Here is a 13,616-nt window from a genome sequence, read left to right as displayed (position 1 = left end):
TTTACCAAAATTAAAAATATACACAGAGTATTATTTGGTGAACAATCTCACCGCGACCCGTTATTAGCCGTTCTGAAAATTTTAGTTTGAGAATCTTTTTTTCGATCTTGGCAAAACCATCTCACCAAAAGATCCAACTCAAATAATGTACGACTTAAAAATTACATAAAAATATGTTTTACTAGCAGTTCATGTATCAGAATAAGAGGGCAAATGTATGTTTTCTGTCCCCCCGTTAATCAATACTCAGAGGGAAAATCTTCACTTGCAAAACTCACTCCATGAGTTGGTTGCCATCATCGTCCATATATGGGTACTTCATAAATTAAATCAATGGTTCTACCTGAACACCACTTGGGAGCCTGAGTGACTGAGTGTGATTTTGTTTCCATGGCAAACACAGTGGTTATCCATGTCCTATTGCTCAATTGTTCTTCTTGCACGCTTTGTTTTCCAGAGCATAGTCTGCACAGGGATGATGAAGTGGTACCCTGACACTCAAAACATCCATTGCATCCAGTCATGTGAGGTAAGAGTCCAGACAGCCGAGCGGCCCTGCACCAGAAACTGAAGTACATGCGAATACTTTCCACCCAGATGTCTCAGCAAAGGCCTCTGGAATTGTTAAATGAGTGAATGGCTATTTTAGTCTTGACTGATACTGTATCTGGCAAAGGACTATACATTGATTTGCTGCAGCGGAGAGTACCTGAGTTAAGATGTATTTCCCATCACAGTTGCGATGTTTTTAGTGTGTCGAGATGAGGCTTAGAAACTTATCTGAACTGGACTGCCTGGTGGAAACGTGCCACATCTGAGCACCAAGGGGGCTTTGGGAATATGGTGTTTGGTAGTGGTTGCTTAACCAACCGGTGCTGTTTACCCAAACATTACTGCAGGTGAAAGTGTAATTTGGTTCTTACGTACCGTGTCTGCTATGTTCTCATGTGTGCTTGCTTTCAAAGCCTTCGAGGTCAGGGAGATCTCCGTCTGGCCTTCATCCCGTTATTTATCAAGGAGTACTTAATCCTTAAAACAATTACACCATTTCTGGGCATCAGCGCATTCAATTTACTGCCCTAGCCAGACTTTTCCAATAATATCAAACATGAAGCAAAACATGCTGTATCCTTGCTGTCATCGTTACTCAAGATACCAGAGTCAGTGTGCAATGTGCTTTACATTTCTTGATGACAAATGTATATTCTCACACGTAAAACTTTACAAGAATCCCTTTCGAATATGTCCAAAGAACCTTCTTTTCTTTTTCCTTTTTGAAGGGAAACCTCACATTGCCAAATGTTGTTACGGGGCTTCCAAACCTAATGGTTTATCTGATAAAAGAAAATATATGAATCACAGCATTATGTTTCATTCAGATGAATCATTCAGGCTGACATAAGAAGTTTACATATTTCTCCTTTGTTCAAACACTTTGCGCTGGAACTCTAACTGTTTTACAAAAGGAGCCGGATAAAGTTTCTTGTTTTCTTGACAAGGTAACAACACCTATTTTCTTGTGAATTTACATGTATTTTCAAGGAAATTAAATTATACTTGTGTATATATATATATATATATATATATATATATATATATATATATATATATATATATATAACAATCGCTGGATACTTTAGAGTAGAGTTCAATTGTTTAGTTTATATTTTTGACTGAGACAGTCAGACAAAAAGCCACAATAAGTCAGTATCAGACAAAACAAGAGTACTATTCGCTGGTAATAGGTTTAAAATGAAAATGGTTGATTTTTTTCTTGTTGAATGAACGAACACATTTCTTACATCTCCTATTTCCACCCAGATAATCTGCTATGGATATTTATAGTAGAGTGATTTCTAACAAATCTGTTAAGGTTCTCGTTTTTGTCACATTGTATGCATTTGATCGGGTTAGTTTTGGTTTCACATTGCAATTAATTGCACATAAGTAGTATTCGTGACATAACTACATCCTGTCGTCATCACCTGTGTAAGCTGCGTCTCCCCATACTCGCAATTTGTTTTGGAGAAGGTGCTTCTGTTGTCGACGTCTTGTCAATGCTCGGCCATCCTTTTGTATCTTCTCTCTCGTATCCTCTATCCTCTCTTTCGTATCCTCTCGTATCCTCTATCCTCTCTCGTATCCTCTCTCTCATTCTCTATCCTCTCTTTCGTATCCTCTCGTATCCTCTATCCTCTCTCGTATCCTCTATTTCATTCTCTATCCTCTCTCTCGTATCCTCTCAGAAAAAATTATTGAAAAGTGTTGACATTTTTCAATTATTTTTTCCAACTGACTCATTATAAAGTCATCATACTCATTCAATCATGTTGTTTTGTTGCGTTGTTTTACCTTTTTTCCAATTCTGATGATAGCCAGCCAGAACTTCCTTTAATTGGTCTGAAAGTCCGAACGATGCCCGATTTAATTTTGTTTTAACTTTTGAAACAAACCGAACCATGACTTGTCCTGAGCACATTCAAGACCCTGGGGGTCCAAATTCATCCGATTTGGATGACCTCATGGTCTTCCCCTCCAGCGTCTTCAAGATACACTCCCCAATACTCTGATTACCACTTCTGGTAAGAGTGCATCTTCATAATGTTAGGTATACACATTGCAGCCTCTAGAGGCCGCGGTAGCACAACTTTAGACTTTTGGGATTATTCAAAGTCGTCACATTTCCGTGTACTGTAGTCTGTATCATAATTCAGTTAATTGAAAGTTAACTGCAATTAAAAGTCCATTGCTGCTTAGTAATATTCTAGTATAGCATGGTAAAGCATCTTAATATCATAAACCCAGATAGTCTTTATTTGGCATTCATCCGTTGGGTTCAGAACTACTGGAACTACTGATGGAACACATAAACTGTTGATGTCTCACGGTATTAAAATATTCCTCCTACCTGCCAGCACTACATTTTCCCCTTCCACCTTCCCGTGACTTTTTCTCGGCAAAACAGTTGCTTCTGACCCGCTCCTCCATGACAACACTGTAAATTATACCAGACCACATGTGCTGCATAGTCCACCATGCCAGATCTCATCCAGATGCCATTGCTCACAATCGTTTTCTTACTCTGCCTCTCTTTCCATTCTTTCTCATAAGTGTAAAAGTCAACTGAGGCACCCAATTAGCACAGCGCCCCCTGTACAACCGCCAGGGGTGTTTCTAGGATTCAAGGAAAGGGGGGGTTGGCTTAGCCCCAAGGGAACTGGCATGTGTGGCAATTTTTTTGGGGGGCCATTTGGGGCCGCAGATATCCATTGTTTCAGACAGTTCATAGATTGGTTCAATCAGAATGAGTGTGATTTTGCTCTGTAGTTTTGCTTGCATTCATTCAGTATATGATAACAGACAAAAGTTCAGGGTCACAGTGAACACAATTATGAACTTTTCTCAAATAACTAGAGAGAAATACTTTTCCTGCTTGTAAAGGAAAGACGGATAAACTAGCTTTCATATCTGCGTCACTCCCAAATCCAATGGATGGAGAATGGACCTGACAGTGTCAACGTTTGAGTTGTTTACTCGTTTTATTTTGAGCAGAAGGGAATAAGATTTTGATCAACATTTACATCTATTTTGTTGTCTGTATAGTTTTTCCAAACCATTGATATTTTATGCTCATTTGGACACTATCACTGAGATAAAGATGAACTAGTTCAGTGTCAAATATACCATTCACTTGAAGAAGAAAAAACATGAACAACAACACAAAAACATAGTTTACTATACATATAGTTTACTTTGAGCTAAACTCCTTGGTATAGTTTACTGTGAGCTAAACTCCTTGGTATAGTTTACTTTGAGTGAAACTCCTTGGTATAGTTTACTTTGAGTTAAACTCCTTGGTATAGTTTACTGTGAGCTAAACTCCTTGGTATAGTTTACTGTGAGCTAAACTCCTTGGTATAGTTTACTTTGAGTGAAACTCCTTGGTATAGTTTACTTTGAGTTAAACTCCTTGGTATAGTTTACTGTGAGCTAAACTCCTTGGTATAGTTTACTGTGAGCTAAACTCCTTGGTATAGTTTACTGTGAGCTAAACTCCTTGGTATAGTTCTGCTGTGGTTAATGAGAGACGTTACTTGGCAGAGTGAGAAAGCCAGCGCAGCAGCCTCCCCAAGGTCCTAGTGCCCTAAGGTTAAGTAGGCTATTGGATTGTAATTTGAAGGGGGAGAAAACGTACAAACCAGAACGCACGCACATATGTAGCATGTTAGAGTTATAAATAACTTGTCCATATGAGAAACAATAGTTTCATTTAATGACATCACTAAAATAAAAATGATATATATTTTTTTTTCAAGCCAAATTATTTTGGGGGGGGGGGGGCTGAAGAACATTTTAGGGGGGCTTCACAAGGGGGCCCCTTGATCACATCAGGAAAATCTGTGGAGTAGTTTCCCAGTCTGAAAAAAGTAACAATGAGTTTCACATCGACGATGAGGAATAGTTGTGTTTGTATCTCAATAGTTCTACGTGAGAACAGATGTACACCAATAGAACATGTCTGATTGAAGCTCTACGGTGGCTCAAGCAGGCTGAAGGTTTGCTGTTTGCTTTAGATGGGAGATCAGGGTTGAAATTAGCTGAAGACTAAATGGACCAACAGTGAACTGAAAAATCTATCAACACCTGAAACAACACCTGAAACCCTTCACGACTACTGCACTTTTCTATACATGGCTCTGTTTCTTCTAAAACACATTATTGTTTAATTGAAGACAATCACAACCAAAGCAAATTAATCAAATGAGTCTCTGTGGACTAAGGGCCGCCAGAAGAGTAGATATTGTTTGTTCAGACAACAGACAACTGTTGGACAGCAGAATAATTATATTTTTATGTTAAATTTCCAGTAAGTGGAATTAAAGTGGTCCAAATGAAGTGGAAAACAAAGGTCTCTCCACAGATCAATCATTCGGGAGAAGCCTTCTTGCCATCCAAGAACGGATTCTTGATCAACTTAGATGGAAATATGTCACTGATTTTGCCCCCTTATCAATGGAAATTACAGATTTTACTGAGATATAGCTTGCCTCTTTAGCTATGAAGCAGCACACGTTTTATTTTAAAATGATGAGTGAATTCCTCCCAAGCTCACCATCCAATCCATTCTCAGTAAATCCAATTTATAGTGGCAACAGACCAAACAGAGGAAGCCAAATGTGCATTACCCTAGCCATATCTTCCAGGCCCGCTGTGTTCTGTGAATATTATATCCAGCTTGTTCTGGATCTAACCTGGAGCCTCCCTTGAATCTTCCAGTTGGACTTGCCTTAGATATCTTCCCAGTGAGTTACTCAAAATGTAACCACTGGGAAAATATGCCAACTCTACTCTGAGCTGCTCCTGGAAACCAAGGTATATGGGGCTGACTGGCAGTCCAGTACCATCAACCCATGTTCCCAACACATTGGTTAGCAATTACTGATGGTATCCATGGTTATGACTGCTAGAGCACAGAACCACTGGTGTAGCATGTTTGAGGAAGTTTAAGGTTCACAAGTGGAAAGGTAGAACAGACCTGACCCTGCACCCAACTGGCTGCATGCATTCCACTGAGAGGATGAGACAAGGACATACAGTCAGCCAAATTCTGGAAAAATGTGGTAGAGGTGGTGATTCCGTTAAAAGGAGGTTTAACAGGTGACCTGGTGACACATCATGTTTTAATATGGAAGTATAATTAGTGATTGTTGGCAGTCAACTGGCAGTGGCACTTTGAAGTGCAGGCACCGAACTTCAATCATGTATTTCAGTCATCCGATTATTCACATATTTTGGCAGTAACATAATTTCTTCAACGTGTAAACAAGAAACTTGGTTTCCTTTTTAAAAGTTCAAAGAATTAAGAGAAACCCAGCAAGATTTGGGAAACTTGATTGCTTTGCCACATTTATATTTCACCAGATTTCTAAAGCCTTTTTGTACATGCACTTGCATGATAGAGACCGAGAAGGAGGAATGTATCGCTTTGACAAGATTGCAATGGGATGGAAGCCAAAATTGCAACTTGTTGCTGTGCATTGTTGTGCACCAAACGGTTTGATCCAAAGTCTGACCAAAACTGAAAGGAAGTACAATCATTCAATAATCTGGTCTCTACAACCATAAGGCTATTTGTTCATTTCAAACACTGCTAAAAAATGTACACCCCAGAGCTTGTCCTAAAACTCTGTCTTCAGTCCAATGCTCCAGCCATACATTTCAAAATAATCACACAAAATAAAACACATGTTTCACCATGGATGTGTTAGAACCATGTTACATGGTTCTAATAGTCTATGACACATCCATGGTTCAGAAACATGATAATTGATGTTTCAATGTTCGTAACTGCATAAACTGCTTTTTTACAGCACACATGTTAACATTAATCACAGTTCTATCCTGCTTCCACTTAGTGACACAAAACCATTAAAAAAAATCATTCTGAGCAGAAACAAATAGCCAATGATTCACTATGGCCTATATCCCATAATGCCGAGCACATTACGGTGGACTGTGTCTTACAATCCCCCAGACCCAAACTATAACTACCGTCAACACAACACACACACACACACACACACACACACACACACACACACACACACACACACACACACACACACACACACACACACACACACACACACACACACACACAGACCTCCCTTGAACTCCCCGAACTATCAAAAGACGAAACACTCTTTAGTCAGAAGAAAAAAAGGCCGAACCTCTCACTCCTCCAAACTGTTTTCAGAAGGTTCTGGGCAGGAAGGAAATTGAGATGATAGAATGCCTGCTATTAAAAGATTGATTCAGATAGTTGGTAGGAAGTAAAAAAGATGAATATATTGCTGCTTGACATATCTGTGTTTTATAATATTCGGATAAAGAGCTTTGGTGGTGCTGATGACAGCACATGCTCCCTTAGAACCAGCCAATGCCAAGAGGCGGAATATTTATGTTAGCGAGGTGTTGTTGGCTGCTGCTGCTGCTCTCTTTTACGCTGTTTTGAAGGGAGTTACTGTATAATGGTAATACACAAACCAGTTGACCTTTTAATTACCCATTAGGGGAATAAAGTACGCAGCCAACTCTGACTGGTTCAGTACGCTTCACGGGTCAGTGTATTTCTGTTGAGAGTAAGATATATGCTTCCTGGAAGGGAATGTAAATAATAATTAACCTCGACATGAGTCCTGACCTCAAAATTAACCTCATGTGGGCAAATCGGTGGGTCCGGTAATTTAATCAAAGAAAAAACGTGTATGGGAACTCGAGATCAAACCTACAACAAAGCTTGACTTTGGAAATATGTGAGATGCAAAGACAACTGACAGCAGGTTAAGCAAGTCTGCATTTTGCATGACTCTCCACGACCATGAAGCTAATTCAAAGATTTACGCACCTGTGGTGATTTGGGTGAGGCATCTGGTGCGATTGCTGGTAAAGTATTCAGTCAGAAACTGAACGATTAAATAGATTTATTAATTCCACGGCAGTTTAGCTAGGAAAGGCATGGGGATTTGTCGAGTAGGGAGTTCTTTGAAGTGAAGAGAAAACGACAGAAATCTTCTCAGCAGCTGCTCCCTCCCAGGTCGGCTCTCTGTAGGTTAGGTCGAGCCCCAAGTCTTTGAAATGACTCCATCAGAACGTCGAAGAAAACCAAAAGTATCTTTGGCACTCAGCATTTATTTTCATATTGCTGGCACTTCAGGGAAGCCCTCAAGGTTTTGCCTAAAACATCAAAAAAAGCTTTTCATCATGACGTGTTTGCGATCCTATGTAACTTAAATTCCACACATTTGCGTGCCACTCCAGAGTTTCTCCAGAAGAACTCCTACACTGGCCAAAGTATACTTAAAAAAAAAAACAGTTAGAGGTATTCTAAGTAAGGTGAAGCATACCTGTCCGTATATCGAACCTTGTTTGAATAAAAGGTCAGCTCAATGACACGGAAAAGTAAACCTCTCTTTGCTTAATTACACTGAATGCATCTTTGTCTAATTGTTTATCCCGGACTGCCAAAAGAAACAATTTTCCCTGCATGTCTTCGAAAAGACTCCTGAAGTGAAAGCCAATTCTACTTGTGCAAGCAGGTCTCGAGTCATTTACCAGGACGCTCCATCTGATGTTTCGATCACCTGGGATAAAAATGACGTTTGGACTTTAAACAAATGCCACGCTGCCATCCAAATGACTAACATAGAACTCATGTCGTGTTCGGCCAACACCAATCTCTGAGCCCATCGGCGATCTATCCGACAACCATTTAGCCTCCAGAATGCAACCAAAGCCACTCATACGTGAACTCGTTCACCCCACGGTGCTTCGGCCTCACGTCTACAGTTAATGTAGCCTGTGAGACTCTTTGCTAAACAAATCACTGACCTACTCATGCATTGAATCGAAGGCCCGCCTTCATATTGTTCATTAGACAGAAGTCCCCCTCTCTAATTGTCTGCTGTGCAAGCTTTGTCGGGGGAAATTAATAACTTGGATTATGCTGCATGAGTGTTTATTTAGATTTGTTTCATGTACATTTGTTCCAAAAAACATCAATGTGTTTGACAAATCTTTTTTCTGGGAAGAGGTTTGAGGTTTTATTGGAAATGACAATAATATGGAGACCATTAACACTGTTTCTTGTTTGTAACTTGTCTTCAGCCTTTTGGAGAGGACGGCTGGTGTGACACCATCAACAACCGGGCCTACTGCCAGTATGATGGAGGGGACTGCTGCCCGTCAACGCTCTCCACCAGAAAGGTACACAAACGGACATTTCCAGCGCCACACCTCACGGCTGCCGTATTTACGCGGGGAAGAGAAACATTGGTTTTCCATCGCTTTCTTCCCATCTGTTTTTGTTTAGAAAAATAACGATACATTTTGACAGATAGGATACAACGTCTCAGTTTACGTCCGCTTTTATTTAAAAGGTGGCGAAGCGTCAAGCGGCTGGCTCCAGCTCCCGCATCTTGCAATCGAGATGGAGCTCGGAGGCCGGGAGCTGGACTCAAAGCCAGATTCTTCCTGTTTACTGTAGTAGAAATCTGTCTCTCTTGGCACTAGCGTCGCGCCGCCGCGCAGGAGAGTTCGACTAAGCAAACAAACACAAATCCCTGCTACTTTTCCCTCTCTCCTGTTAACGACTGTGCCTATTTAGTCTCTCTCATCTTTACTTAAAACAACAGAGGAGACTTGTGCCCTCCAGCTTTTCCACTCAAATGGTAAATAGGCTGCTTTTCACCACCGCTGTTGCCGGACGCCTTCTCGCGTTAAGCGCTCCGCTGCAGAGGGACCGGATTGGGGTTCAGGACGTCAGAACCCTTGCCAGGGTCCAGACATTTGAATCCGCCTACTCCATCCAGTCAAATCCCGTCTGACACTAGAACACACTTAGCACTGAGCTTAATATACTCCTAATGCACTGAAACAGTTTTAGCCGACCGCATCGTGTTATCACCTCATTTAGAGCATCTCAAGTGGCGATGAGAAACGTTCGTGTTTGTGATGTCGGCCTGCAGTCCCACTGCTTTTTCAAATGAAAGAACAAACAAACCTGAATAAGTGAATCAGTTTGACAAATACCTTGAGTATCTCCGTGTTTATCCGTACTAGCACACGCTCCCCCGGCGACGGCTCGTTCGTGCTCGCCACAAATGCAAATGCATCACATTACACTAATTGCTCTCAGTGATTACTGTGTATGTTGGGTGGCTAAGAGGAATGGTATGAATAATAATGAGCAAGCCCCGGGGTCGGGCCAGCGGTGGAAACCAGGCCACTCATTCCCTCAACTGCTTCTACATAAACACCTCTTTTTTCTTCTTTTTTCCCTCCCTATTTTTCTGTGCTTTCACTAGAACTTCTCTCCCATGTGGACATTTGGGAAGTCCCCCCCCCCCCCCCCCCCCCCCCACTACACCCTATTTGGCTACTGTACAGCCACATATTCACGACACTCATTCACGTGGGCCCTGCCTATTAATTCCTACGGCCTACAGTTGGCCGGTTCCTCGGCTGTCTCCTTCATGTCCACGGCACGCCATGACTCACTCGCAGCTCCTTCCTAAATGAGAAGAGAGTTCAGCGAGTCTGTAGCTGCCATCAGAATAAATGAGCTGCCACAATGCCACTAACTGCTCTTTCACAGGGGGCGTGCGGGGGGGAGGTGTCGGTCTGCGGTCTAGTCGGCCACTGTTCACTTGGCGAGAGAGTCAAGTGTACCGCCATAGAGAAGCGGCTTCCTGCAGAGCGACGACGTTTACAGAACTCCATTTCCCCCGTGGCTCGGCTCGTACAGGTGTGTGTAGGACATGACAGGTTGACCCGTTTAACCTTATTCTGCAAGTAACGGGGCCACTTCTCATCGATCTCGAACTCAGGCGGGATGATTCACCCGCGCATGAACTCTGTCAAATACTTGAATCAATATTCATATATATTTACATCTTTCGGGGGCCAACCGAGGTTCTTTTTATGGAGCGCAGGGAGTATTGGGGATGATAAGGGAGGAGGGATACGTGAGAGAGGATTCAGGTGGGATTCGGTCGTGGCCAACAGGCGGAAAACTCCAAAGGAGCAGATGGGAGCTGCCACTCCATCTATGGAAACACAATGAGCAGCAATGAGCGAACAAAAGGAAAAACAAAGAGGACGTGTTTTAGTTTTTTTAAGTGTGAAGCTTTTACGTTTAACTTTGTTTTGATCGATTGCGAGGCCTGGACTCAACACTTCGAGCGGGTTTCTCGTTGCATGAATTGCGCTCGTGAATGTGTTGCAGTAAACAGCAGGGGGGCAACGACTGCAGCCAAAGACTTGGCTTTGGTTTCTGTAGGTGAGGCATAAACAAGCCCTCTCTCCCTTCCAGAGGTTGTTAGGAGGCATCGAAAGGCTCTGCGCCCGCGTCGATGAATCAAGATGTTAAGGAAACATTTAATGGCAATTCCTGTTAAAATGGGACTGCTGGCATTTTTAAAGTGAAAGCTTGAAAGTGAAGCCTCTCTGCCCGAGCGCTCTCAGCGAAACCGTTTCCCCCTCTCCCTTTCTCTCTCTCCCGATCTCCCTCCTCGCTCCTTCCCTCCGGGAGCGAATGTTTACATTTCTTGCAACAGACTGCTTCGCGGGGCACCAGAGTTTATTTTGCAACCTGTGGCGATGGCTCGCTTCCTAGAGGAGAGCTGGCAGCCTCCCGTTGTTGATTCTTAACATGTGTTCATCCACTCACCTATGCCGCCCCCCCCCCCCTTTCCCAAAGACCCTCAAGGTTTTCTCGCCACTCAGAGGCCAGGTTGAACCATTTGACATCATGCGCTTTATCAGCCTCCGGGGGGCTGTTGGAGTTCTCTTTGAAACTTTTAGGAAACACAACAAGTCCACTAAGACCGACGCTCGGGTTACAAAGCGGCGCTTTACCTTTTAGCGCAAACGCCATGGACGGTGTCTACCAGCCGCCGGGGTCGGTTTCGAGCAAATGTCATTAGCTTTTTTTATCGTCTGTTTTTGCCATTCAAAAACATGCTCTTTGGTACAGTTGAAATGTTACAGCCCTGTGGGGAAGAACTCCTGAACTGGAGCATTTTTCAGTGACGCTGCTCTCACTGAAAACCCTGATGTAATGTTTCCTCTCACCCCGCTGCTATCCATCCTTCTCTATTAGGCTTTTCTTTCACCTACAGGCCACCTAAAGGCCATACAAGAGTATGCCATATATATATATATATATATATATATATATATATATATATATATATATATATATATATATATATATATTTATATGCAGACGATTTGATCAGATCTTACCAGACATATTTGACAGAGAACCTGACTGAACATTGTGCTTGTTTGCTGACAGGTCATTCAGTTCGGGGCGGACTGCAACCAGGACGAGTGCACTTGCCGTGATCCAGACGCAGAGGAGAATAAGAGCAGAGCCAAGGACTCTGGAGGAGGAGGAGGAGGAGGAGGAGGAGGAGGAGGAGGATTAGGAGGAGGAGGAATGCAATAGGATGGAGGGATGAACGAGGCTGAACTTGTGTTCAACAGAGTCAAACCACATACTACACACCACAACACACAAACAACAAAATATTACATTTCATTACATTACATTTACATGCGGAGAAAAACGCCATTGAAGTCAGACTTCACACAGCCATTTTGTTTCATCCTAAGTGATCTTGCCGTTTAATGGCAACACACGTGAGTCCCGGCGGTTCTAAAAAAACGGGATTCCTTCCCGCACAAACATCCGCACGTGAACGTATCGTTTTCTTTCTCCTGTGTAGAAAATTCTGTTTTGAAGACCTTCCAATCAGGGCTACCGCTACTACCGGTGTTCATCGAGCAGAAACATTAACATTGCATGGAAGTATTCCAAAGTACCACCTGAAAAGTCCCGTCTGATGGCTACTGAAAACCAAATGAGGACTTGTCAGATCTAAGTCGAGTGGGCAAAGGAGACAAGTCGCCTGATCACTGAAATACAAGATCAACCCAAAAAACATAATCTCCACCGTCTCATTGCGGACCAAAACAAATATCTACATCATCAGATCCTTTAGGAATGTAAAAGGATCCATACCTGTAAAGACTAACATGTATAGACTAATATATTTGGCTCACCTAACATATCTTAACAGATCACGTTATTAGGCAACACTCTATTTATACCACAGATCCAGTAACACAATCTTCCCAAACACGTATTTTTCTGTATGTACACAGCATTCACGTTAACATTTTTGGGAATTACAAACAATAACTTCCTCATCGAAATGGGGGAAATCGGTCAAGTGTTAAATATCACTGTCAGAATTAGTATGGATTTCCACTGGAACAAAGACGCACTTAAAATTGTAATGTTGGAGTCAGAAAATGAGTGTTGAACGTTCAGATAAACCAAAAATGAAGTTTGAAAAAGCACAGACTTGAAACTAGTCTCCTGCTTGCATGTCTGTATGTCAGGTTCTGGTACTTGTTAGCCAGAAACTATGAAGTACCCCATGTTGTATCTATAAAAAAAAAAAAGAAGAAAAAAAAGAAGTGTAATCAACGTTTCTCTGTGATATTTTACAGTACTTTATACTCTATATGAAATAAATTGCAGCTTTATATCGACCCTTATAAAGTCTTGATTGACTGATTCATTAATTAACAGAGGGCTTGTATTTTGTTTGGTTTCTATGCATGTACTTGTATTAAAATGCTCCAGTGAAATTTGGCTGACTCACACACACACACACACACTTTTTGGCCTGATGCCTTTTTTCCAGATTTCATGGCAAAAAATAATTGAAAAGAATGAACTACGTTTCATACTATCACACCGATATTTTTATCTCAGTGATATATCTGAAGTGATCAAAACTTGCTCAGCTTTAGATTCTAAATGAATTCTAAAGGTGCCATGTGTTGCATTTTTTTTCCATACAACTATGTTGCAAAACAAATTAGAGAAGATTGCTTCCGACATCTGACGGTTAAAGAACATCGATACAGCCACTTTTCGTAACATATTATTTATTGTCCTTTGAAGTAGCAAAGATCAAAGTGAAAAAAAGTGAAGTTTATGATAGCCACAGACATTAGAGACAAAATATTAGCATGCA

At 41.7% G+C, this 13,616-nt stretch overlaps 1 protein-coding gene across 1 annotated transcript in view; it reads left to right on the top strand.

Moving 5' to 3' along the window:
- pappa2 (pappalysin 2) overlaps positions 1-12,013 on the top strand; it is a gene marked incomplete at both ends in the record, with an annotated part of 78,419 nt that extends 66,406 nt beyond the window's left edge. Inside the window, 3 exons of the mRNA XM_079228689.1 lie at positions 458-529; positions 8,668-8,766; positions 11,861-12,013. Of these exons, the coding sequence (XP_079084815.1) occupies positions 458-529; positions 8,668-8,766; positions 11,861-12,013 (324 nt within the window). The remainder of the gene's footprint in view (positions 1-457; positions 530-8,667; positions 8,767-11,860) is intronic.
- Between the last annotated feature and the right edge of the window lie 1,603 nt (positions 12,014-13,616).

Source organism: Taurulus bubalis (genome assembly GCF_910589615.1).
Source record: "Taurulus bubalis genome assembly, chromosome: 1".
Taxonomy (NCBI): domain Eukaryota; kingdom Metazoa; phylum Chordata; class Actinopteri; order Perciformes; family Cottidae; genus Taurulus; species Taurulus bubalis.
This window is presented reverse-complemented; position numbering and strand designations above follow the sequence as displayed.